General features: G+C 46.1%; 1 protein-coding gene across 1 annotated transcript in view; it reads right to left on the bottom strand.

Annotated features, from left to right (window-relative positions):
• Positions 1 to 215: 215 nt before the first annotated feature.
• The window catches only part of LOC119971419 (receptor-interacting serine/threonine-protein kinase 2-like), a 44,924-nt gene continuing 20,555 nt past the window's right edge, over positions 216 to 24,584 (bottom strand). The window contains exons 5-10 of the mRNA XM_038806910.1: positions 19,682 to 19,840; positions 18,961 to 19,037; positions 15,842 to 15,914; positions 9,324 to 9,362; positions 4,304 to 4,342; positions 216 to 1,290 (exon numbers count right to left, since the gene is read on the bottom strand). Of these exons, the coding sequence (XP_038662838.1) occupies positions 1,007 to 1,290; positions 4,304 to 4,342; positions 9,324 to 9,362; positions 15,842 to 15,914; positions 18,961 to 19,037; positions 19,682 to 19,840 (671 nt within the window). The 3' untranslated portion in view covers positions 216 to 1,006. The remainder of the gene's footprint in view (positions 1,291 to 4,303; positions 4,343 to 9,323; positions 9,363 to 15,841; positions 15,915 to 18,960; positions 19,038 to 19,681; positions 19,841 to 24,584) is intronic.

Genomic DNA, 24,584 nt, shown 5'->3' with positions numbered 1-24,584 from the left:
CCATCCATTCTCATCCTTCTTCACTTTTCTTCAACATTCTGCATAGTTGCTCCCATCTTCAAACGCTTCCCCCCTCAGCTCCATTAGACTACCTACCCTTGCATGGTCACGTCGCCATGAATCGAACACCAAGCACATTCTCAGCCATGCATTTTCTTGCCTGACAAAACACTACCCCCACTTTGCAGTCCTTCCTTTGGCAGTAAAGCATGACAGAACCTGAAAAGATTTTAATGTGTTGTCAAAATGTAGTTTTTGTAAACAATCAAATGGACATTAAATCATAAACATTTTGAACAAGTTGTGACATTACTCAGGTCCCGCCTGTTTTGAAAGCTTTGTCAGGTGACTAGTAGAGAGAGAGGGGGAGAGAATTTTCCAAAGACTGCAGAACTTTATCTTGAGGCTTCACATTGAATTATAATACAGCACAGTTGGATTACATCTCACTGCTCTGCTATTTCCGCATTGCCCCCAAATTTAATATCTATAATTAGTTCCCTTTTATTGGATCTGCTTCCTCCACACTTCCAGGCAGTGGATCAGAGCATAATAAAACTCTGGATTAAAAATAAATCCATTTCTTACCAATAAATATTTAAAAATTTTCCCCCTCCCAATGCAATGCAATGAGGTCTCAATTTTACTCTTCAGAATACTGTATAGCGGGTAAAAGTGTAATCTGCTACCATTCAATGTCGTGTTTGGCCCACCCGAGGAAGGAGTATCTGCTAGCCCAGTGATAAAAGAGGGATGCAAGAGGGATAAATTTTCATGTGGTGCATTAATATACATTATTCTTGATCACTGCCAAAGAGTTAATTGAGGAACTTCCACAAAATCTTCCTCGACACCATGCAAGAATAACAACTTTTTCATTCAAAGTTTTAACGCAAACACCAGCTGTATTCCTTTTCCCGTTGATTTTGAAACAAAATACAAATCTTTAACTAAAGAAGTAAAAAAAATTCTCCAAGCTTGCTACAAGTTAGGGCAAACAGTAAATCTATAAATTTGTCACTCTGTCAATACTAAATAACAATGCCAGGTCTTCCCGCTTCATCTTCTTCAGGTAGAAAACTAACGATCTTGGATTAGCATTCTTCCCTTGCGTCTGTATCCACTTCTGAAGTATCTGATAGGCTTTCTCAATCAAGCCATTGTAATCATAATCAATACAACTGATATCGCCTTCGGTCAAACCCAAGGTCCGGCCTAGCATCCTCCAGTCTTTATTGACCAACTCAGCCAATTTAATACATTCATCAGAAGTAAAAGTGGATTGTGGACCTGAAACAAAATAGAAAGGTTAAATATAAAAAAGGGTACAAAGAAGCCTACTTAAATGTGGATTGATACCCACAGAATTAAAAGGCTAAGGTGGAGTTTAATATTCAGTAGCAACACCAACAGAATAAATTATTCCATAATTTTGAAATCACTTTTGTAAAGTGATTGTTTTTTTCAATTCACTCAATGGAAATGGGAAAGATGTGTATTTAATGCCCATTCCTAAACAGGGAAGAATACCTCACACTATGGGCGCAATTCTCCGGAACAATCCTGGGGAAATACCTGGACATAGTGGTAGGGCTAGGGCGGCAACAAGTTGAGGATTGTTAAGGGCACCGATAAGGAGGGGGGACTGAGTGAGGGGAGCAGCAACATTGGGAGTGGGGTTTATACAACACATTATACACGTTTTCGCTCAACCATTATGCTGCCTCTGTCACTTCCTACTGCAATGCGGGATGACCCCCCCCCCCCGCATGCCCTTTGCCCATCTCCCCAGGCATCCTCACCACAGCCCCTTCCCCGTGGTGCTCACCCACTCTCCGGCAGTAGGAATTTCCCGGAGTCGTGTCCCATCAACTGGGGGTTGGAATGTTGCATGTGTAGTGTTGTCTCCCTATTGTGTTCAGGCACAGTGTCCAGGCATCAAGGTGTGATTGGGTTGCCAAGCAATGACTCCCACATTCTACATGGCCCACCCACCCACAGGAATCCACTTGGCATCTATGAAGTACTCACTTAACCACAATTACCAATTCCCTATTAGTGATTGCCTTCAGCCGCTCAGCAAGAGGCCTCCGCACCCGTTGGGGGTAATGGGTGGTCGGTGGGGCAGACAGGCAGGGACAAGGGTTGTCCCAGGAACGGGTACACATGATCCAGGAGGTTGGCATAGTAGCGCCGCATGCAGTTGCCCACAGTTGACCCCCTAGTGCCCCACCCCACCCTCCTATGGCAGCCCACCCCTGCCGAGGGTTCCCCACCCCCATCGAACACTGGGGAGGCAAGACCAGCACCACTGGGCCCCTTGTCTTTGAGGGAAAATTGGCTACTCACCTCCTTGGCTCCCCACAGAAGCCTTTCCACCAGGTTCACATTTTTCAAAAGTACTACTAATCGGGGCCAGCTTGACCATTTGCTGGAGAGGCTGCTGAAGCATGGGTTCAATTCCCGTACCAGCCTCCCAGAACAGGTGTCGGAATGTGGCAACTTGGGGCTTTTCACAGTAACTTCCTTGAAGCCTACTTGTGACAATAAGCAATTATTATTATTATTAGGCGGCGAATGTGAACAAAATGGGGCGGTGGTGGGAAGAAGGGGTAGTGGCGGTTTGGATGGAGGAGGAATATTGTAAGGGGTCTAGTTTTAGGCCTATGGCGACGGCAGCATTGCCAATGGCTCTGAGTAGGTATTCAGGGAGCCCAGTGGTGCAGTCCATGGTGAAGATATGGAATCAGCTGAGGAGGCATTTTTGGGTCGAAGGGATGTCGGTGCTAACGCCGCTGTGCAAGAATCATGGGTTTGAGCCGGGGGGGGAGAGAGGATGGATAGTGTATACAGGAGGCGGAGAGAAGTGGGGCTGGTCAAGGTGAGGGATTTGTATTTGGAGGAAGGGTTCGCCAGTCTGGGGGAGCTTCGGGAGAGGGTAGAGCTGCCGAGGGGGAGTTCAGGTATCTGCAGGTTAGGGACTTTGCACGAAAGGTCTGGAGGGGGTTCCCTAGGTTGCCGGGAAACACCCTGCTGGAGCAACTGCTGCGTCCGATGTAGAAGGGGAAGGAAGAATTGGAGATATATACAAGTGTCTGGGGGAGCAGGGAGGCGAGTGGGTGGTGAAGATCAAGGAGAAATGGTAGTTGGGAGGGGAGATCTATTGGGGAGTATGGAGTGAGGCACTGCATAGGGTAAACGGGACCTCCTCATGTGCAAGGATGAGCCTGATTGAGTTTAAGGTGGTGCACAGGGTGCATATAGCTCGGGCGAGAATGAGGGGGTTCTTTCAGGGGGTAGGCAGATGAGTTTGAGAAATGTGTGCGGGGCCAGTGAATCACGCACACATGTTTTGGGGTTGTGAAAAATTGGCAAGATTCTGGGCGGGAGTGTTCGCAGCCTTAGCCAGGATAGTGGAGGAGGAGGTGGACCCGGGCCCTTTGGTGGCGATATTTGGGGTTTCAGAGAAGCCGGAGCTCGTGGAGAGGCGGAAGGCCAATGTATTGGCCTTCGTCTCTCTGATTGCACTGTGGCAAATTTTGCTGGAGTGGTGGTCAGCATCGCCACCGGGAGTAGCGGCTTGGTTGGGTGATCTGTACGACTTCCTGCGATTAGAGAAGATAAAGTGTGAGTTAAGGGGCTCTTCAGGGGGGTTTAAGGAAAGGTGGGGGATGTTTGTGACCGTGTTTGAGGTGCTTTTCATCGCGGGGGAGGGGGTGGTGAAAAACAGGAACAATCTGTACAGACTGTATAGTTGATTATTGGGAAGTATATTTCCCGGGGTGTTTATTCCTTGTAACTTGTTTTGATACATGTTTGTAATAAAATTTTTAAAAATTTAAAAGAGGGAAGCACAGCAGATCATATTGCATTTTATGGAAATATGGCAAGAGGAGAAATCAGGGTTGTTAAAATTAACCCCTCTTCTGTTCGTAACATCCCAGAGAAAAATTGGGGTGAATTGCCTTCTTGAACCCAGACTTTCAATTCTGATGACACCTTGCCCAGGCACAGGGATCAGTAATGAATCCTGCACTAAAATATGCTCTTGAAGGAGTCTCCCAAAGTAGCAAAATTTTAAATAATTTCAAATATGCTCATAAGGTTTATGTAAAAAGCTGAGGGAGGCCATGAACACATTATATAAATATTGACAAGAGGGACTAGGCACAAAAAGACCAGATCATTGAACTAGTTCAGAATCAATAATTCATTAGGTTTCATTATTTCCAATCAGCTCAAGGACATGAAATTTCCAGGTAGTTATGGTATACGATTCAAACAGTGTAAAAATATTACTCACACTTTACAATTTCTTCTTGACTGGGGTTCTGAGCTGGTTCTGTGAAGAGATAAAATGAAAAACAGGTGGATTATTATGTTTAAGGGTGGTAAGGGGATGCAAGCCAGTTGGTGAAGCAGAAACCAAGACACAGCTTTATTTATTTCCGTTTAGAGTTTATCAACTGTTCCGTTTTACAGCTGTCCTCCCACACAGCCAGTGTCCCAGCTGTCCCCTATTTATGTGTGCTCAAAGTACATAATTAATGCTGTTCACCTGTGCATCCTAACAATAACATTAACAAAGGGTACTGGCCTCAATTTCTTATCCCCCACCCCACCCCCCAGTTTTATACACATGCTTTCTGGGATCAGAGGACTAGATGAATGGTCCTATCAGCTGACACCATGAGTCAGCAGCAGAGATATTTTGTTCGGATCGATCCTCCCGCTATCCCTGTGGTCAAATACCTGACACGCTGCCTACTCACTGCTTCAAATAATGTTAGCTTGGTGTAGGGTGAAGTGAGCCAGTTTGCTCCCATGTTGCCAAGACAGCTGATTGTGCTCTGGTATGTTCCTGCATGGTGGCTTCAAGTATCTGTTCTCCCCATTTCAGGCACTCAGACTGAGACTTTTCATTTCAATACTGTGAGTGCTTGTCAGAAAATCCCACAACACCCCAGCCTCTGAAGTCTTTGACCATTCATACCAACAGGTAAATATCACAGGTCTTGGGGGTTGCTGACTTTCGCTCCCAGCATGCATCAGGACAGTAAAGGCAGGAAATCCCACAATCCAATGGTTTCAAGTCAACTGAGGTTCAGCTTAAATGCACTGTGAAGTTGCCCAATCGCAAGTACAGTGAAGCAAGCCTTACTGAAACAGTGCAGCAATAAGTTTTCCACAGCAGACGTTCTGGGATATATCTGAGAGTGACCTTGCCTATTGAGTCTCAGTTACTGAGTATCACGTTGCATCAACTCACACCAACCGGGTTCAAATCAACCCCAGGATGGAGGAAATAAAGTTAGTTCACAAATGGCCACCTGCAGTTGAAAATATGTTAATGTTCCTCAGAACAATACACAATATGGACAGGAGTTAATAGCACTGTCTGAGTATTATTTTGAATTCATTTTTAGTGGATGGTAGCATTTGTTTCTCACCCCTAATTATCCTTGAGAAGGTGGCGGTGAGCTGCCTCTTGAACCACTGCAGTCCTTGTGGTGTTGAGTCACCCACTGTGCTGTTAGTGAGGGTGTTCCAAGATTTTGACCCAGTGACAGAGAAGGAACGGCGATATACTTCCAAGTCAGGATGGTGAGTGACTTGGTGGGGAACCTCCAGGTAGATGGTATACACTGCTGCTACTGCGCATCGGTGATGGTGGGGTGATGGAGGGAGTGACTGTTTGTGGAAGGGGTGCCAAGCAAGTGGGCTGCTTTGTTCTGGATGGTGTTGAGCTTCTTGAGTGTTGTTAGAGCTGCGCTCATCCAGGCAAATGGGTGAATTCCATCACACTCCCGATTTATGCCCTGTAGGTGGTGGACAGGCTTTGGGGAGTCAGGGGTTGAGTTACTCACTGCAGGATTCCGAGCTCCTGACCTGTTCTTGTAGCCACAGTATTTATATGACTCGTCAGTTCAGTTTCTGGTTAATGGTCACCCCACGATGTTGATAGTGGGAGATTAAGTGATGGCAATGCCATTGAAAGTCAAGGGACGATGGTTTGATTCTCTCTTATTGGAGGTGTTCATTGCCTGACAATTATGTGGCCCAAATATTACCACTTGTCAGCCCAAGCCTTACTGCATTTGCACATGAATTACTTGTGTCTGAGGAATCGCGACTGGTGCTGAACATTATGCAAACATCCCCACATCTGACCTTATGTCGGAAGGGAGGTCATTGATAAGGCAGCTGAAGATAGTTGGGCCTAGGTCACTACCCTGAGGATGTCCTGCTGTGATGTCCCGGGACTGAGATGACTGACCTCCGACAACCATCTTCCTTTGTGCGAAGCGGTGAATTTTCCCACTGATTGCCATTCCCATTGACTCCATGTTTGCTATATGATAGAGTATAATTTTATTCATATAGGTGCTAGCTAAATGCATATAGCTAAAGGAACAAAATATTAAAAGTGTCTTAACTGTAGGAATAGAGTTATTTTCTCAAATTCTAAATTAACCATTGTATTCCAGAGTATTCAGCACTGAGAATGCATTGTTCTCTGTCTAATCAACTAATCAATTCTTAAGGTCTCCACCAAGCTATGCAACTTAGCAAAATGTGAGAAAACATATCCAGTACTTTTCCTAAGACTCCGCACACAGACGCTAAGCTAGTTTTGATAGGCACCAGTCAATCTTAAGCAATGTCCAATGTTTGATTAACAAGTTGTCCTCTAAGTAACAGACATTCATTTGAACAAACCAGGGGATATCAGCTGAGAGTTAAAAGCCAATGAAAGTAAATAAGGGGTTAAACCAGAGATGAGAATTTCCTTCAAAGTATGACCTCATGGTCGAAGTCCTTTGATCCTGAATTCTTGAATCATCTATCTTTGTGTTCAAAGTGATTTTCTTTTGTGTTTATTCTTTTGCCATGTGCTTGACTTTTTTACGTATTGTTTGATATTTTGTATCTAAGTTTTTATTCCGTTCTTATTCAAGTGTATACCAGTGAGTAATTAATAATAAAGTGGTACTTTTGACACCTCTCACCAACCGGACTATCGATTCTTATTGGAAGGTAAAGTAAGAGTTTCAAACTATGGCTCCTTTGACAAGTGTGACGCTGGGGACCTTTGGAGGAGGCAGAGATGGATCATCCACTCGGCACTTCTGGCTGAAGATTATTGCCAATGCTTCAGCCTCGTCTTTTGCACTGATGTGCTGGGCTCCTCCATTATTGAGGATGGGGATATTTGTGGAGCCTCCTCCTCCAGTGAGTTGTTTAATTGTCCATCACCATTCACAACTGGATGTTCAGAACTGTAGAGCTTAGATCGTCATTGAACCTGGGTTGATCCCCTGGCTTGGTGTTAATGGTAGAGTGGAGGATATGCCTGGCCATGAGGTTACAGATTATGGCCTAGTACAATTCTGTTGCTGCTGATGGCTCACAGCACCTCATAGATGACCAGTCTTGAGTTGATAGATCAGTTCTGAATCTGTTCGATTTAGCACGATGGTAGTGCCAAACAACACGATGGAGGGTATCCTCAATGTAGAGACGGGAAGTCTCCACAAGGACTGCGCGGTGGTCACTTTTACCTGTACTGTCATGAACAGATGCATCTGCGGCAGACAGGTTGGTGAGGATGAGTTCTAGCATGCTTTTCCCTCTTGTTGGTTCCCTCACCACCTGCTGCAGTCCCAGTCTCAAAGCTACGTCCTTTAGGACGCGGCCAGCTTGGTCTGTGGTGGTACTACTGAACCACTCTCAGTGATGGACATTGAAGTTCCCCCACCCAGAGCATATTCTGCGCCGTTGCCATCCTCAGATGCATCAGCTGGTGACCAGTTTGTGGTAATCAGCAGGAGGTTTCCTTGCCCATGTTTGACCTGAAGCCATGGTACTTCATGGGGCCCAGAGTCGATTTTGAGGACTCCTAGGGCAACTCCCTCCTGACTGTATACCACTGTGCCGCCACCTCTGCTGGGGTCTGCCCTGCCGGTGAGACAGGGCATACCCAGAAATGGTGATAGTGCTGTCTGGGATATTGTCTGTAAGGTATGATTCTGTGAATATGACTATGTCAGGCTGTTGCTCAAGAAATCTGTGAGCCAACTCTCCCAACTTTGGCAAAAGCCCCAGATGTTAGTGAGGAGGGCTTTGCAGGTTTGGCAGTGCTGGGTTTGCTGCTGCAGTTTGCAGTGCCGGGTGTCTGTCCGGTTTCTTTTCCTTTTATTGACTTGTAGATAAGTACATCCCACTTCCGTGGCAAAGAGTTTTATACACCACATGATCACTGTTTTCCTCAGATTAATTTTGCGTCGTGACAATACTGTAAACAAACATTGCTACAGATATTGAAATAATTGACGATCAGGTGACGTATGCTTCAAATCTTCTTGGATTATAACATCACTTATTCTCCCTTCAACCTCCCCTCAACCTCTCCAATATCTTTCTCATTAGTGAGATCTTTGTTCTCTTCAGTAAGTTGGTGCAGGCTGTAAGGGTCGGAGAGCCATCTGTCCAGATGGGCACAGAGTGTATTTTCTCCCATGGAGGAGTCTTTTCTGGAGAATAATTTACACCTGGAGAATATTTAATATTCAGAACAGCAAAGGAGACAATGGTGGTGGTGACAGGTGCACATGTGCACGGCATTGACCTCAAGCCGTACAACATGGTGCCAGCTGAGTGCGGACCCGACCTGCCACATAAAACGTCAACCTAAATGGGATTAAGCGGGCACAAAGGCCTCAACAGTAGCGGCAGATCACTATGCCACTATATCCTAAACAGAGCAACAGCTGGCCAATGAACAAGCAAACTCATTGAAACTGCAATCAGATCAGTCTAAAAGAAACCACAAGAGGTTTTGCAGCAGGATTTTGGATCCGAGGAGGATTCATGTTGTCAGATCAAGCTGCTGCAGAGCAAGATGAAGGCCACACGTTCACTAGTGAGTGACGCTACACGAGCTTGTGACAGCACAACTCGCCACAATCAGGTAACCCTGGAACTCGCATCGAATCAAAATGGTGACAGCTCAGAAACAGGTCATTTGCCCCTATATGACCCCAACCACTATCCCTATGGTTAAAGTGAAGACTTTAGGAAAACACATTGTCAAGGTCACCCAACGCAGCGGGATTCTCTGGCGGCGGGATCCTCCACTTCACCGGCAGCACACTCACACCCCACGGGTTTCCCGACAACGTGGGGTGGCCACAATGGGAAATCCCATTGGCCGGCTGCGAAGTGGAGAGTCCCACTGCCGGTGGGAGCGCGCTGGAAAACGGGACTGCTAGGAGGGAGAATCCCGCCCATTATTAGTTTGGAGAGAGACAAACATTACTCACCCAAAAACTGTTTGGGCTCATTCTGTTCCTCAACTGGTTCTAAACAAAACAGAGAATGGTTAGCATACAGAAAAACACACCAACAGGAATCACCTTTGAACAGAAGGACCTCTACAATCTTGAGTGGGAGCATTTGAAACACAGATTAAATCTTTTTGACAACACTGCCCTACGCTGTACAATCCAAACTGATGGTCTGGTACTGCTACCTAGTGGTGGCTTAGAGGAACTGCAGCAGGTGGAGGACATCAAATAAAACATCAAGAAGTTCATCCCCAGGGATTTACACGTAACAGAGCAGCTATCTCACTGCAAACTACTGAAAGTCATCCCTCGGAGTGAGACCTTTGTCAGTACTGAGTGCAGAACATAGGCAGCATGGTCGCACAGTGGGTAGCACTGTTGCTTCATAGCTCCAGGGTCCCAGGTTCGATTCCCGGGTTTGGGTCACTGTCTATGTGGAGTCTGCACGTTCTCCTCGTGTCTGCGTGGGTTTCCTCCGAGTGCTCCGGTTTCCTCCCACAGTCCAAAGATGTGCAGGTTAGGTGGATTGGCCATGCTAAATTGCCCTTAGTGTCCAAAAAAGGTTAGGTGGGGTTACTGGGTTAAGGGGTTAGGGTGGAGGCGTGGGCTTAAGTAGGGTGCTCTTTCCAAGGGCCAGTGCAAAGGCCAGGCCAAAGGCCGAAATTCTGCACTGTAAATTCTATGATAGGTAGGAAAGTAAATTGTGAAGAGGACGTAAGGAGGCTACAAAACAAAATCGATAGGTTAAGTGAGTGGGCAAAAATCTGTGAAACGGAGTATAATGTGGGCAAATGTGTAATTGTCCATTTTGGCAGGAAGAATAAGAAAAAGCTTATTAGCTAAATAGTGAGAGATTGAAGAGCTGTGGGTCGCAGAGATATCTTGGTGTCCTCGTGCATGAATTGCTAAAGATTAGTATACAAGTGCAGCAAGTAATGAAGAAATATAATAGAATATTGGTGTTTATTGCGAGGGGAATTGATTACAAAAGTAGGAAGTTCATGCTTCAGTATTAGCGAGACCACATCTGGAGTAGTGTGCACAGTATTACATAGATACATAGAAGATAGGAGCAGGAGGTGGCCTATTGGCCTTTCGAGCCGGCTCCACCATTCATCACGATCATCCAACTCAATAGCCTAATCCTGCTTTCTCCCCATAACCTTTGATCCCATTCGCCCCAAGTGTTATATCTAGCCATCTCTTGAATATATTCAATGTTTTAGCATCAACCACTTCCTGTGGTAATGAACAGGCTCACCACTCTTTGTGTGAAGAAATGTTTCCTCATCTCGGTCCGAAATGATTTACCCTGAAACCTCAGATTGTATCCCCTGGTTCTGGATACACCCATCATTGGTAACATCTTCCCTGCATCTACTCTGATTAGTCCTGTTAGAATTATTCTGCATCTGCCATTAATTTGCCCACTCGACCAACCTGTCCAGATCTTGCTGTAGGATCTCTGCATCCTCGTCACAGTTCACCCTCCCACCCAACTTGGTATCATCTGCAAACTTTGAGATGTTACATTTTGTTCCCTCATCCAAATCATTAATATATATTGTGAATAGCTGGGGTCCCAGCACCGATTTCTGTGGCACCCCACTAGTTACTGCCCATCACTTTGAAAAGGACCCATTAATTCCTACTCATTATTTCTTCTCTGCCAACCAGTTTTCTATCCACCGCAATACAAGGGGCTGGTTTAGCACAGGGCTAAATAGCTGGCTTTGAAAGCAGACCAAGGCAGGCCAGCAGCACAGTTCAATTCCCGTACCAGCCTCCCTAGGCACCGGAATGTGGCGACTTGGGAGCTTTTCACAGTAACTTCATTTGAAGCCTACTTGTGACAATAAGCGATTTTCATTTCATTTTTCATTTCAATTTTCCAGCACCATTTCTCTACTAATATTGATCTCCCTCAGTTTTTCCCCCTCACTAAACCTTTCATTCACCAATATTTCTAGTATCTGATTTGTGTCCTCTTTTGTAAAGACAGAACCAAAGTTTGTATTGAATTGCTCAACCATTTCTTTGTCCCTTATTATATATTCCCCTGTTTCTGTCTGTAGGGGGCCTACACTTCTCTTTACCAATCTCTTTCTCTTCACATATCAATAGAAACTCTTAGTGTCAGTCTTTATGTTCCCTGCAAGCTTCCATTCGTACTGTACTTTCCCCTTCTTAATCAATCCCTTTGTCCTTCTTTGCTGAATTTTAAACTGCTCCCAATCCTCAGACCTATTATTTTTCTTGGCCTATCTAGAACATAGAACATTACAGCGCAGTACAGGCCCTTCGGCCCACGATGTTGCACCATCCTGTGAAACCCTTCTAAAGTCCCTCTACACTATTCTCTTATCGTCCATATGCCTATCCAATGATCATTTGAATGCGTTTAGTGTTGGCGAGTCCACTACTGTTGCAGGCAGGGCATTCCAAGCCCTTACTACTCTCGGAGTAAAGAATCAACCTCTGACATCTGTCCTATATCTATCTCCCCTCAATTTAAAGCTACGTCCCCTCATGCTGGACATCACCATCCGAGGAAAAAGGCTCTTGATGTCCACCCTATCTAATCCTCTGATCATCTTGTATGCCTCAATTAAGTCCCCTCTTAGCCTTCTTCTCTCTAACGAAAACAGCCTCAAGTCCTTCAGCCTTTCCTCATATAATCTTCCCTCCATATGCGTCTTCCTTGTATCAGATACTATTTTTAATTTCCTTTGCAAGCCATCTTATCCATTTTGCTTTTGTGCCAGACAGGAATGAACAGTTGCTGTAGTTCCCCCATGCGTTCCTTGAATAGCGGGATATGCGGCGGATACAACACAGCCGGAGATTCTCCCTGTTAACTTGGTAACAGGCACAGTGGGTAGCACTGTTGCTTCACAATTCTTTCCTCCGGGTGCTCCGGTTTCCTCCCACAAGTCCCGAAAGATGTGCTTGTTACGTGAATTGGACATTCTGAATTCTCCTCCATGTACCCGAACAGGCGCCAGAACATGGCGACTAGGGGCTTTTCAGAGTAACTTCATTGCAGTGTTAATGTAAATCTACTTGTGACAATAAAGATTATTATTATCTCTCTCCTCAGATGTTACCAGAGCTGTTGACCTTTTCCCAGCATTTTCTGGTTTTATTTCAGATTTCCGGCATCCTTCTGGAGATTCGTAGATTCTTTTGTTAAACCCTTTGCGCAGCTCAAGAGAGACACAAACAGTAAAACAGGTTTTGACTCAGTAAAAGCTCCCAATCGCTGGCTCAGTTATAGGTTTGAAATTCTGGTGAATGGTTTCTCTGCCCAATTAGCCAAGACTAATGTTTGGTTGTCTTATTTGTTAAACTGCTCAGTATTTATCATCAATGCACAAAATACAAGCCCTTGGTGCCCCTGCTAATCTGACGTCTGCTACAAGCAGACACTAGATAACTAGTTGGTGCCAAGTCAACCATTTCTGTGGTTTTGTGTTGCGCTGGCGGTGATTTTTAATTGGCTCAGCATTCAAAGCCCCTCACGGTAAAGGGAACTTGATGAGAGCTCATCATCACCTCTGCCGGTTCCATGAGAATCTGAGACATTTCCCTGGGAACATATCACTTACTCACCCCCCCCCCCCCTCAACCCCCTGCACCCCCCCCCCCCCCCCCCCCCCAACCCCCCTCCCCACTCGCCCACCCACCCACCCCACATACCCCCAACGAAGCTGCATGTCACCGGAAAGATCAGAATGAGAAAGATTATAGAAGTTTCAGGAGCTTCTGAGTCTTGTAGCTGTAAAATTAAAGGTCAGCGATCAAGATCAGTTCTGAAATCTCTGCTTTCCTCAATTTCTTATTTGAGCCGTGTTGATTAGGGGGCACGGAGGGGAGACTGCACTGGATGGTTGGTGGTCTGGTCTTAGCTACGATACCTCTACACTGGGCAATCTAGTCTTAGCTACGATACCACTATATTAGGTGGTCTGCTCTTAGCTGCAATAACTCTACACTAGGTGGTCTGCTCTTAGCTGTGACACCTCTACACTGGATGGTCTGCTCTTAGCTACAATACCTCTACACTGGGTCGTCTGCTATTAGCTGCGACACCTCTGCACTGGATGGTCTGCTCTTAGCTACAATACCTCTGCACTGGATGGTCTGCTATTAGCTGTAACACCTCTACACTGGATGGGCTGTTCTTAGCTACGATACCTCTACACCGAGCTGTCTACTCTTAGCTATGGTATCTCTACACCTGGTAGTCTGGTCTTAGCTGTGACAACTCTAAACTGGGTGGTCTATTCTTAGCTCCGATCCCGCTACACCGGGTGGTCTTCTCTCAGCTATGATACCTCTACACTGGGTGGTTTGCTCTTAAGTTAAGATAATGCTAATCCAGGTGGTCTGTCCTTAGCTGCGATGGCTCAAAACTGTCTGGTCTGCTCTTAGCTGTGACACCTCTATACTAGGTGGTCTGCTCTGAGCTGTAACACTTCTACATGTGTGGTCTGTTCTTATCGGTGACACATCTACACTGGGTGGTCTGTTCGTATCTGTGATATCTTTACACTGGGTTGTCCCCTCTTAGCTCCAATACCTCTACGCTGGGTGGGCTGGTCTTAGCTACAAGACATTTAAACTGGGTGGTCAGCTCTCAGCTATGACACTTCTACACCAAATAGTATGCTCTTAGATGCAACACCACTAAACTGGGTGGTCAGCTCTCAGCTACGATACCCCTACACTGGGTGGTCAGCTCTTAGCTGTGACACATCGACACTGGGTAGTCTTCTCTAAGCTGTGATACAACTACGCTGAGTGGTCTGCTCTTAATGATACCTCTACACTGGGTGGACGGGTCTTAGCTACAAGACCTCTACACTGAGTGGTCAGCTCTTAGCTGTGACACCTCTAAACTGGGTGGTCTGCTCTTAGCTCCAATTCCTCTACACTGGGTAGTCTGGTCATAGCTGTGACATTTCTACACTGGTTGGTCTTCTCTTAACTATGATACCTCTTTACTGGGTCTTCTGATCTTAGCTACAAAACCTCTACACTGGGTGGACTGGTCGTAGCTAAAAGACCTCTACACTGGGTGGTCAGCTCCTAGCTGTGGCACCTCTAAACTGGGTGGCCTGCTCTTAGCTATGATACCTCTGCACTGAGTGGTCTGTTCTTAGCTACATTACCTCTACACTAGTGGTCTGTTATTAGCTACGATACCTCTACACAGAGTGGTATTCTCTTAGCTACGGTATCTCTACACTGGGTGGTCTGGTCTTAGCTACAATACCTCTACATTGGGTGCTCTGGTCATAGCTGTGACACCTCTCCACTGGATGGTCTGCTCTTAACAATGATACCTCTTTACTGGGCGGTCTGCACTTAGATACAACATCTCCAAATTGGGAGATCTTCTGTTAGCCACTGGCTGGTTTGATCTTAGCTGTGACACCTCTCCACTGGATGGTCTGCTCTTAACAATAATGCCTCTATACCGGGTGCTCTGCACTTAGTTACAACATCTCTAAATTGGGTGATCTTCTGTTAGCTACAATACCTCCACACTGGATGGGCTTCTCTTAGCTGCGATACCGCTATACTGAGTGGTCTGCTCTTAGCTATGGTACCTCTACACTGGGTGGACTGTACGTAGCTACAATACTTCTACATTGGGTGGTGTGGTCAGAGCTGTGCCACCTCTGCACTGGGTGGTCTGCTCTTAGTTACGACATCTCTAGACTGGATTATCTCGTCTTAGCTATGATATCTCTACACTGGGTGATCTGGTCTTAGCTATGATCCCTCTACACTGGGTGGTCTTGTCTTCGCTGCAACCCCTGTATACTTGGTGGAATGCTCTTAGCTACAATACTTCAACACTCTACACTGGGTAGACTGTTCTTAGTTATGTCATCGCTACACTGGGTGGTCTGATCTTAGCTATGATACCTCTACACTGGATGGTCTGGTCATAACTGTGACACCTCTACTGGATGGTCTGCTCTTAGCTACGATACCTCTACACTGGTTGGTCTGCTCTTAGTTATGACATTTCTATACTGGGAGGTCTGCTCTTAGCTGTGATACCTTCATACTGGGTGGCTGCTCTTAGTTACAATACCTCGACACTGGGTGGTCTGATCTTAGGTAGGATACAGCTACCCAGGGTGGTCTGTTCTTGGCTATGCTACCTCTACACTGGGTGGTCTGATCTTAGCTACAACACCTCTGGAACTGGGTGTGATTTTGTTGTGTCTCAGTTATGACACCTCCTGTTCTCAGTGGTCTCTCTGTTTGGGGGAAGTTCACAGCACCAGTTGTTGAAGGGGTGGGGGAGTGTCAGGGGCTCGCACAATGTTCTTCAGACAAAGAATGTTCGAAATTATGGATCTGAAGGCTAGATTTTTGCCCAATCAATGAGAAGGTGCCCCAAGTTGGAACAAGATTATTGTTCCTTAATTTGGACAGTAATGAGCGCTGGGAAAGCAGCACTTGATGCAGGTTACCACAGAGGTTGCTGATATCTTCACTAGACTCTGGAGTGCTCCGGGTGATATGTCCATCCACACACTGTGATTCCTGTACGGAAGGGAAAGCAAAACAAATCAGAAGTAACAGACTACCCATAACTACAGTCAGAGATACTTTCAGCTTTACTCTCTGGATGCTTGTTAGTTGCAAAAAAGATCATCCAACAAGTTCTTACGAATCCTCTAACCTCAGGTCTACCTCAATGAGAATGAATTATAGTTCTATGATTCTTCTTCTCTAACTCACACTTTGCCAGGTCTCAGTGTCCCCTCTTCCTCCGTCATACACTCCGCAGACTTTATAAACACAAGTTTAATATCACCCAGTCATTTCTTGATTTTACCGGAGCAAGCCTTATTTAATGCTCATCGAGGATGCGTTTATAATTGCAGTTCACGCCTACGGTGAATAAACTATACCTGTTGTGTTACCGTCAGTAGAGTGTGATGGTAAACTGTTCCTGTTGTGTTACAGTCAGCAAGGTGTGTTGGTAAACTGTACCTGTTGTGTCAGTCAGCACGGTGTGATGGTAAACTGTACCTGTTGTGTCAGTCAGCACGGTGTGATGGTAAACTGTACCTGGTTGTGTCCGTCAGCACGGTGTGATGGTAAACTGTACCTGCTGTGTCAGTCAGAACGGTGTGATGGTAAACTGTACCTGGTTGTGTCAGTCAGCACGGTATGATAGTAAACTGTACCTGCTGTGTCAGTCAGAACGGTGTGATGGTAAACTGTACCTGTTGTGTCACAGTCAGCACGGTGTGATGGTAAACTGTACCTGTTGTGTCACAGTCAGAATGGTGTGATGGTAAACTGTATCTGTTGTGTCACGATCAGCACGGTGTGATGGTAAACGCTACCTGTTGTGTGACAGTCAGCACGGTGTGATGGTAAACTGTACCTGTTGTGTCACAGTCAGAACGGTGTGATGGTAAACTGTATCTGTTGTGTCACGATCAGCACGGTGTGATGGTAAACTGTACCTGTCGTGTCACAATCAGCACGGTGCGATGGTAAACTGTACCTGTTGGGTCACAGTCAGAACGGTGTGATGGTAAACTGTATCTGTTGTGTCACGATCAGCACGGTGTGATGGTAAACTGTACCTGTTGTGTCAGTCAGCACGGTGTGATGGTAAACTGTACCTGGTTGTGTCAGTCAGCACGGTGTGATGGTAAACTGTACCTGTTGTGTCAGTCAGCACGGTGTGATGGTAAACTGTACCTGGTTGTGTCCGTCAGCACGGTGTGATGGTAAACTGTACCTGCTGTGTCAGTCAGAACGGTGTGATGGTAAACTGTACCTGGTTGTGTCAGTCAGCACGGTATGATAGTAAACTGTACCTGCTGTGTCAGTCAGAACGGTGTGATGGTAAACTGTACCTGTTGTGTCACAGTCAGCACGGTGTGATGGTAAACTGTACCTGTTGTGTCACAGTCAGAACGGTGTGATGGTAAACTGTATCTGTTGTGTCACGATCAGCACGGTGTGATGGTAAACGCTACCTGTTGTGTGACAGTCAGCACGGTGTGATGGTAAACTGTACCTGTTGTGTCACAGTCAGAACGGTGTGATGGTAAACTGTATCTGTTGTGTCACGATCAGCACGGTGTGATGGTAAACTGTACCTGTCGTGTCACAATCAGCACGGTGCGATGGTAAACTGTACCTGTTGGGTCACAGTCAGAACGGTGTGATGGTAAACTGTATCTGTTGTGTCACGATCAGCACGGTGTGATGGTAAACTGTACCTGTTGTGTCAGTCAGCACGGTGTGATGGTAAACTGTACCTGGTTGTGTCAGTCAGCACGGTGTGATGGTAAACTGTACCTGCTGTGTCAGTCAGAACGGTGTGATGGTAAACTGTACCTGGTTGTGTCAGTCAGCACGGTATGATAGTAAACTGTACCTGCTGTGTCAGTCAGAACGGTGTGATGGTAAACTGTACCTGTTGTGTCACAGTCAGCACAGTGTGATGGTAAACTGTACCTGTTGTGTCACAGTCAGCACGGTGTGATGGTAAACTGTACCTGTTGTGTCACAGTCAGAACGGTGTGATGGTAAACTGTATCTGTTGTGTCACGATCAGCACGGTGTGATGGTAAACGCTACCTGTTGTGTGACAGTCAGCACGGTGTGATGGTAAACTGTACCTGTTGTGTCACAGTCAGAACGGTGTGATGGTAAACTGTATCTGTTGTGTCACGATCAGCACGGTGTGATGGTAAACTGTACCTGTCGTGTCACAATCAGCACGGTGCGATGGTAAACTGTACCTGTTGGGTCACAGTCAGAACGGTGTGATGGTAAACTGTATCTGTTGTGTCACGATCAGCACGGTGTGATGGTAAACGCTACCTGTTGTGTGACAGTCAGCACGGTGTGATGGTAAACTGTACCTGTTGTGTCACAGTCAGAACGGTGTGATGGTAAACTGTATCTGTTGTGTCACGATCAGCACGGTGTGATGGTAAACTGTACCTGTCGTGTCACAATCAGCACGGTGCGATGGTAAACTGTACCTGTTGGGTCACAGTCAGAACGGTGTGATGGTAAACTGTATCTGTTGAGTCACGATCAGCACGGTGTGATGGTAAACTGTACCTGTTGTTTCACAGTCAGCACGGTGCGATGGTAAACTGTACCTGTTGTGTCACAGTCAACACGGTACGATGGTAAACTGTACCTGTTGTGTCACAGTCAGCACGATGTGATGGTAAACGCTACCTGTTGTGTCAGTCAGCACGGTGTGATGGTAAAGTGTACCTGTTGTGTCACAGTCAGCACGGTGTGATGGTAAACTGTACCTGTTGTGTCACAGTCAGCACGGTGTGATGGTAAAGTGTACCTGTTGTGCCACAGTCAGCATGGTGTGATGGTAAACTGTACCTGTTGTGTCACCGTCAGCACGGTGTGATGGTAAAGTGTACCTGTTGTGCCACAGTCAGCATGGTGTGATGGTAAACTGTACCTGTTGTGTCACCGTCAGCACGGTGTGATGGTAAAGTGTATCTGTTGTGTTACAGTCAGCACGGTGTGATGGTAAAGTGTATCTGTTGTGTTACAGTCAGCACAGTGCGATGGTCAACTGTACCTGTCGTGTCAGGGCCTGGATTGCAATTTGAAGATCTTGTTCATTGGACTGTTTTGATTCAAGCTCATGAACGCACTCTGTGGCAAAAGAGGTATATTATCTGTAAGTGGCAAAACTTGTCAATCCAACCTCTGGAACATTGCAACCACCCCACAGATCTCCACAGACCGCATTGACTGTCTCATTCATGACTGTCACTCATTCCAAACCATTCTCAGCTTGTTCCGCAGACTGAATCTGGACACTCCATTTGTGTGCCCCTTAAAATTGCAGTCAGAGTCCTAACCAGGTTGCAGAACCACATATTGCAAAATCGGGAGAACAATCCCATCTGAACCGGCAGGGCCTCCAGCTTTCCAAAGTGGTGGCAGCTGGGCTGTGTGTCGCGGTGGCAGTAAGTCTACCAGCCTTATTATGAGGCTGTGATGACGTCTGTCAGGGACTTTGCAATACCCAAGGCTAAAGAATATGTATTTTCCGCAAGCGACTGTATTGAAATTAGTGACATGTGAAATGTCAAATGTTACACAGGATGGTGTCAAAGATTGTGGATGGCATCAAACATGGCAGACCCGAGGTAGATGATACCACCCATCGCCAGTGGTGGGGGAAAGGTGGGGATTGTGAATATCACTCCTTTGCAAACATCAGGGTAATTGCAGCCCCGGCTAACTCATCATCGGTCTCATGTTTGATAATGTCAGTGATTGTAAAAACATACTTCGAAAGGTCGGACGTTCATCAGGGTTCTCGTGCCAACACTTTCCCATCAAGTCCAAAAGTACGTCACTTGATTCCGGTCTATCATCAGGAATGATCCCAATGTCTGGCCTGTCTCCTTTTCCTACGCAGAGTTTTAAATGCTGGGAATTGGCAGCATCTAAGAAAGAGAAACCTCATTGAACACAGGGTACAAACTAGGGAGGAATCACTAACCAATGAGGGAGTAGTCTTTCTGTGTCATTGACCAAGCTAATCATCACAATTAGAAGTTGCACAAACTTGTCTGCACTCGCTGTTTCGCAAAAAGGTGGCTCTTCAGCTTGGGAATTTGAAAAACGAGCCATTTCCCCAGTGTGTTTCTGGATGAGCAAACTGTTAATCACAAAGCTGAACCTTCCAATTACAATGGAATGCAACGTTCGCTTCATATTACAGAACTGACCAGCTTGACATCAGTGACAGGAATGAGATGTAGATGAGGAAACACTACTGGTTATTGGCGGCGAGCAGGGAACAGATACTTCAAGAGGCAGTTTGTCTGAAATATGAATGAACACCATCCGCAATGTTGGCTACCATTTTATTCAGGCCATGGCTGTGTTGCACAACCCACCCACCGTCCATGGCAGTACCATGACTGTCACATCCTTGACGTTCCTGGTGTTCTGCCAAGTTGCAATCGGCAACTCCATTGGGTGCTGCGACCCTCACCTCGAGGCCACGTTGGCTGAGGGCCAGAGAAATGTCTGGAAGGGTGTGAAGAGGGTTATGGGCCAGGGTTTAGAAAACACCAAATTATATTATGGAGTGCACCTGACCTATAACTATTTATTGATTTTGGTTACAATGAGCACAAGGGCCTGCCTTTCAGGTGTTATTCAACAGAGTTCTTAAGCACTTTTAATCAAAAAACAAGCTTTATTCTACGAATTTAGTTAATATTTGTAAACACACACAGTAAGCATTTTTATCAACTACTAACATAAAGACCCAACACAGCAACAGTAATCTATGTATAACTCTTAATGAATTCCCCCTTTAACTGTTCCAATTCAGTAACAAAATCCAAGTAAAACCAGAAACCCCTTTTTAAGGGTGTGGCCCACCATTTGGAATTCTTACTGGTATGAGACTTGTTATTGATACTCTTGTTCCCCTTTCCAAACAGCAGGTTTTAATTCCTTCCAGAAAGCAATTATCTTACGTTATCAAGTAGTCTGGAAACAGCTTTTAAAATGAAGATAGAGAGACACTTCTTTCAACGTTTGCAATTTAAAACTAGTCCAAACTTAAAGCGAACGTAAAACCCACGGAGCCACAAACGAGCTCCGAACTCAAAGCAAAGTAAAAACTCACGGAGCCACAACCCAGCTCCACCCACATAATGGCCTCACTGAAGCCATGTGATAAGACAAAAACATTTCTTAAAGAGAAACTCCCATGACAAGGGGTATAAGAATTGTGCACCCAGGGACCCTCCCCAGTGAAGACTCAACGCAGAGGCAGCAGAGGAGACTCAATGGCAGGCCAGAGAATGGACGGAAGGTAGTATGAAGAATCATGAACATATTATAGTTGAGATAATTTGGGAGAATAACTATTTTATTGTGTTTGAAAATAAACTTGGGTTGAATTGTGAACCTGTGACTGTCCTTTGTTCATCTCGCAAATAAGGGCACCTGGATAAAATGTTTTACTAATAAACTGGTCGAAGTGTCTGCTAATTTGCAGACAATATTTGGCGTCCCTCTGGATAGTCTTTGATGAGAAGCGACCTAGTTGTTCTGAATTTGAACTCACCAATCTCTAATTCTCCAACATCCAGCATAAGCCGGAATTAAGAGGGCAGTCACCCCAAGCGACGGCCAGGATTCAAGTGGGTGGATGAGAGTACAGGCATTCAACCAGTAAATTGGACCAAAATCCCGTGTCTGTAACGCGAGATGAGCAGACTACGTAGTCAGGACGAAGATAGTTAGGGCATTGGGTAAACTCTGTGGGAGGGAATCTAGTGAAAGCCAGATCTCTATCCTGGCCGATTCTCACACATCCATGACAAACCCTAGGAGAGAGAGAATTAGAAATGGAAGTTGTGCCGAATGGGAAGGAACTCTAGGCAATATTTCAACATAAAATGGCCCAAATGGATAGAATGGGGTAACACCCCGATATTGGATCTGGGATCCGAAGGAAAAATTTGTTGGGACCACACCCAAAAAGAGTTGCACAGAGGGGCTTCCAAGTTAAGTATGGCGATTGCGATCGTTAGTTGTATGGAGCAGTTCCGCGGGAGAGAGGCAGAGAGTTTAAAATTAAACAGGAATTAGGTGACGCCACACAGCCACAGCATAGAGAGAAACTGCAAAGTGAGTTAGAGGCACGAGAGCAGAGGAACCAAGCCAATCTGCTGTATATGAGCCAGTTTCAGGCTCTATGCGAGAAGGCGTATCAGAAAGAGCAGCTCACGATCCAGGATCGAGATGCGGCGCAACGAATAGTAGGGGAACTAAAGGAGGAATGCAGCAATCTGCAGGCTGCAGTAAAGGTCCTGTGCAGACTGCGCGAGATCGAAAAATCAAAATCTCAATTGCCAATAAAAAGGGGAATTATGTGCACCTTGACAACAGAATTGGGGATGCTGACCCAGGGGCACAGTGGGAAGAAATAGAGCAGGTAAAACTGAACGTCATGTGCTTGAGCCCAGCGATATGTTCCACCTTGCCCAATCCCCAAAATGTAACCTGGGGACACTGGAAGAAATGAAGGCATCAATTTGGATTTCCGTGGGATATTTATAGAGGGGACCCGTGGACGGCCTGAATTTTTAAATTTTTTTTTATTTTAGAGTACCCAATTATTTTTTTTTCCCAATTAAGGGGCAATTTAACGTTGCCATTCCACCTATCCTGCACATCTTTAGGGTTATGGAGGCAAAATCCACGCAGACATGGGGAGAATGTGCAAACTCCACACAAACAGTGACCCAGGACTGGGATTCGAACCCGGGCCCTCAGTGCCATAGGCAGCAATGCTAACCACTGCGCCACCGTGCTGCCCCTGGACGGCCTGAATAAGTGTAGATAGAAGAAAGGGGAACACCCGACAGCATACGCCAGTCACTTATGGATGCAATTTATGGCAGTTTATGGGTGGCTAGACCAAGCTCCATATGGATCTGAATGCTCGTCTCGCATGCAACCAAAGGGAGTCGGACGGCATGCGAGGGCTTTGACCCAGCTGACAATATACACAACGGGGCAGGGCGATACGGAGAATGACCTGTGGCTGGGAGAAGGAAGTACATAAGGTAGATAAGCCCAAACCCACAAGGGTGGGGAAAAGGAACCTTGTCCAAATGAACTTGAACACCAACCCAGTGTGGCAAAACAAGGGGGGGGGGGGGGGGGGGGGGGGGGGCAACAGGAATAGAGATAATTACAGAAGATACTCACTCTCATACGCTCCTCCCAACTCTAGAAGCAGAGATCAGCCCCAAGGGAATCCAAAGTATTCATCTCCGCAGGGACGGTGTTACAATTGCGGCCAGACAGGCCACTATGTTAAGAGAGTGTCGGGCACCCCGCCGACAAACACAAAAAACAGTGGTTTCCAGAACAAAGATCCCGATCCATACCACTGGAAGGACCTGCCTAACAGGCTGCAGTTGCCCAGGAGAGGAAACAGATAACCCATACAGTCTGTACCCCAAGTTAGACATAGAACCAAGGGTGTGACGGGGTCAGGCTCACTGATTTGGTTGTGTAACGCCTAGTGGGATAGTGTAGGGAGATCCCTGGTACAAGGTGAAGTAGGAGGAGGCTGCCCCGTTGAGTTCCTGTGGGACACAGGAGGATCCCACACTACCCTCAATGCATCCTGCACCTTGGATAACATGTGACGTACTGGCAAGAAGATCATGTTAAATGGCTTTACAGGAAGGGTCTTGGACAAACCCATTAGAATTCAGACTGGGGGAAGTGTGTGTTACCACTCAGCCATCATAGTCAACCTCCACCCCGAAGCAGAACACATCATGCGTTCTGATTTCATGCGGAAATGTAATCTCCCCGTTGACCTGGCAAATTGTTTCTTTGGTTGATGGCCCAGACAAATGGGGCACCAACAGAAGTAACCATAGGGAGCTATGTTGATAGGATTTTCACCATCAGGGAGTTATGGTAAAGCCCACAGACATGGCAGATGATTCAAGGGGACAAGGAATCCTTGCGAAGCACACAGACATTCACAAGCCATAAACATGGCTGTTGCTGAATGATAAGGGAAGTCACCATAGAAGACCCCAATCCAAAACCCCAAAGACAGTACGGCTTCCCCAAGCAAGCCAAGGGGGAGGTGGCCAAAGTAATCAACAGTTCATTACAGCAGGGAGTACTGAATCAATAATAATATTGCCTCCACCAATAATTCTCTGATTTGGCCGGAAAGAAAACTTTGAGGCTAACAATCAATTGCCGGGAACTGAATTGTTCCACCCAGGTCACAGCCCCCAGCCCTGAAGCCATGATGAGGCAGGCCCCACACGCCAAGTATTTCACAGTGTTGGACATCAGCAACAGCTTCTGGTTGATTCTCCTGGACCGGCAATACCAGTTAAGTTTGCCTTCACCTTTCAGGGGCAGCAATATACTTGGACATGCCTACCACAGGGCTTCCATAACTAACCCTCCATATTCCACCAGAGACTCCCAAAGGCTCCGGAAGGGCTTTCAAAACCCGATGTTTGGTGCAATATGTAATCAATCTCCTCCTCCAGACGGAAACAGAAGGGGAACTGTTAAACTCTTAAACTGTTAAAGGAATTGCTGAACCTCCTCACTACACTAGGCCTAGAAATCATCCCCAAGAAAGCCCAGATTATGAGATCACAGATTTCATACTTG

Source organism: Scyliorhinus canicula, chromosome 9 (assembly GCF_902713615.1).
Source record: "Scyliorhinus canicula chromosome 9, sScyCan1.1, whole genome shotgun sequence".
Lineage (NCBI taxonomy): Eukaryota > Metazoa > Chordata > Chondrichthyes > Carcharhiniformes > Scyliorhinidae > Scyliorhinus > Scyliorhinus canicula.
Note: the sequence above shows the minus strand (reverse complement) of the source record. Positions and strands in the feature narration are given on the sequence as shown.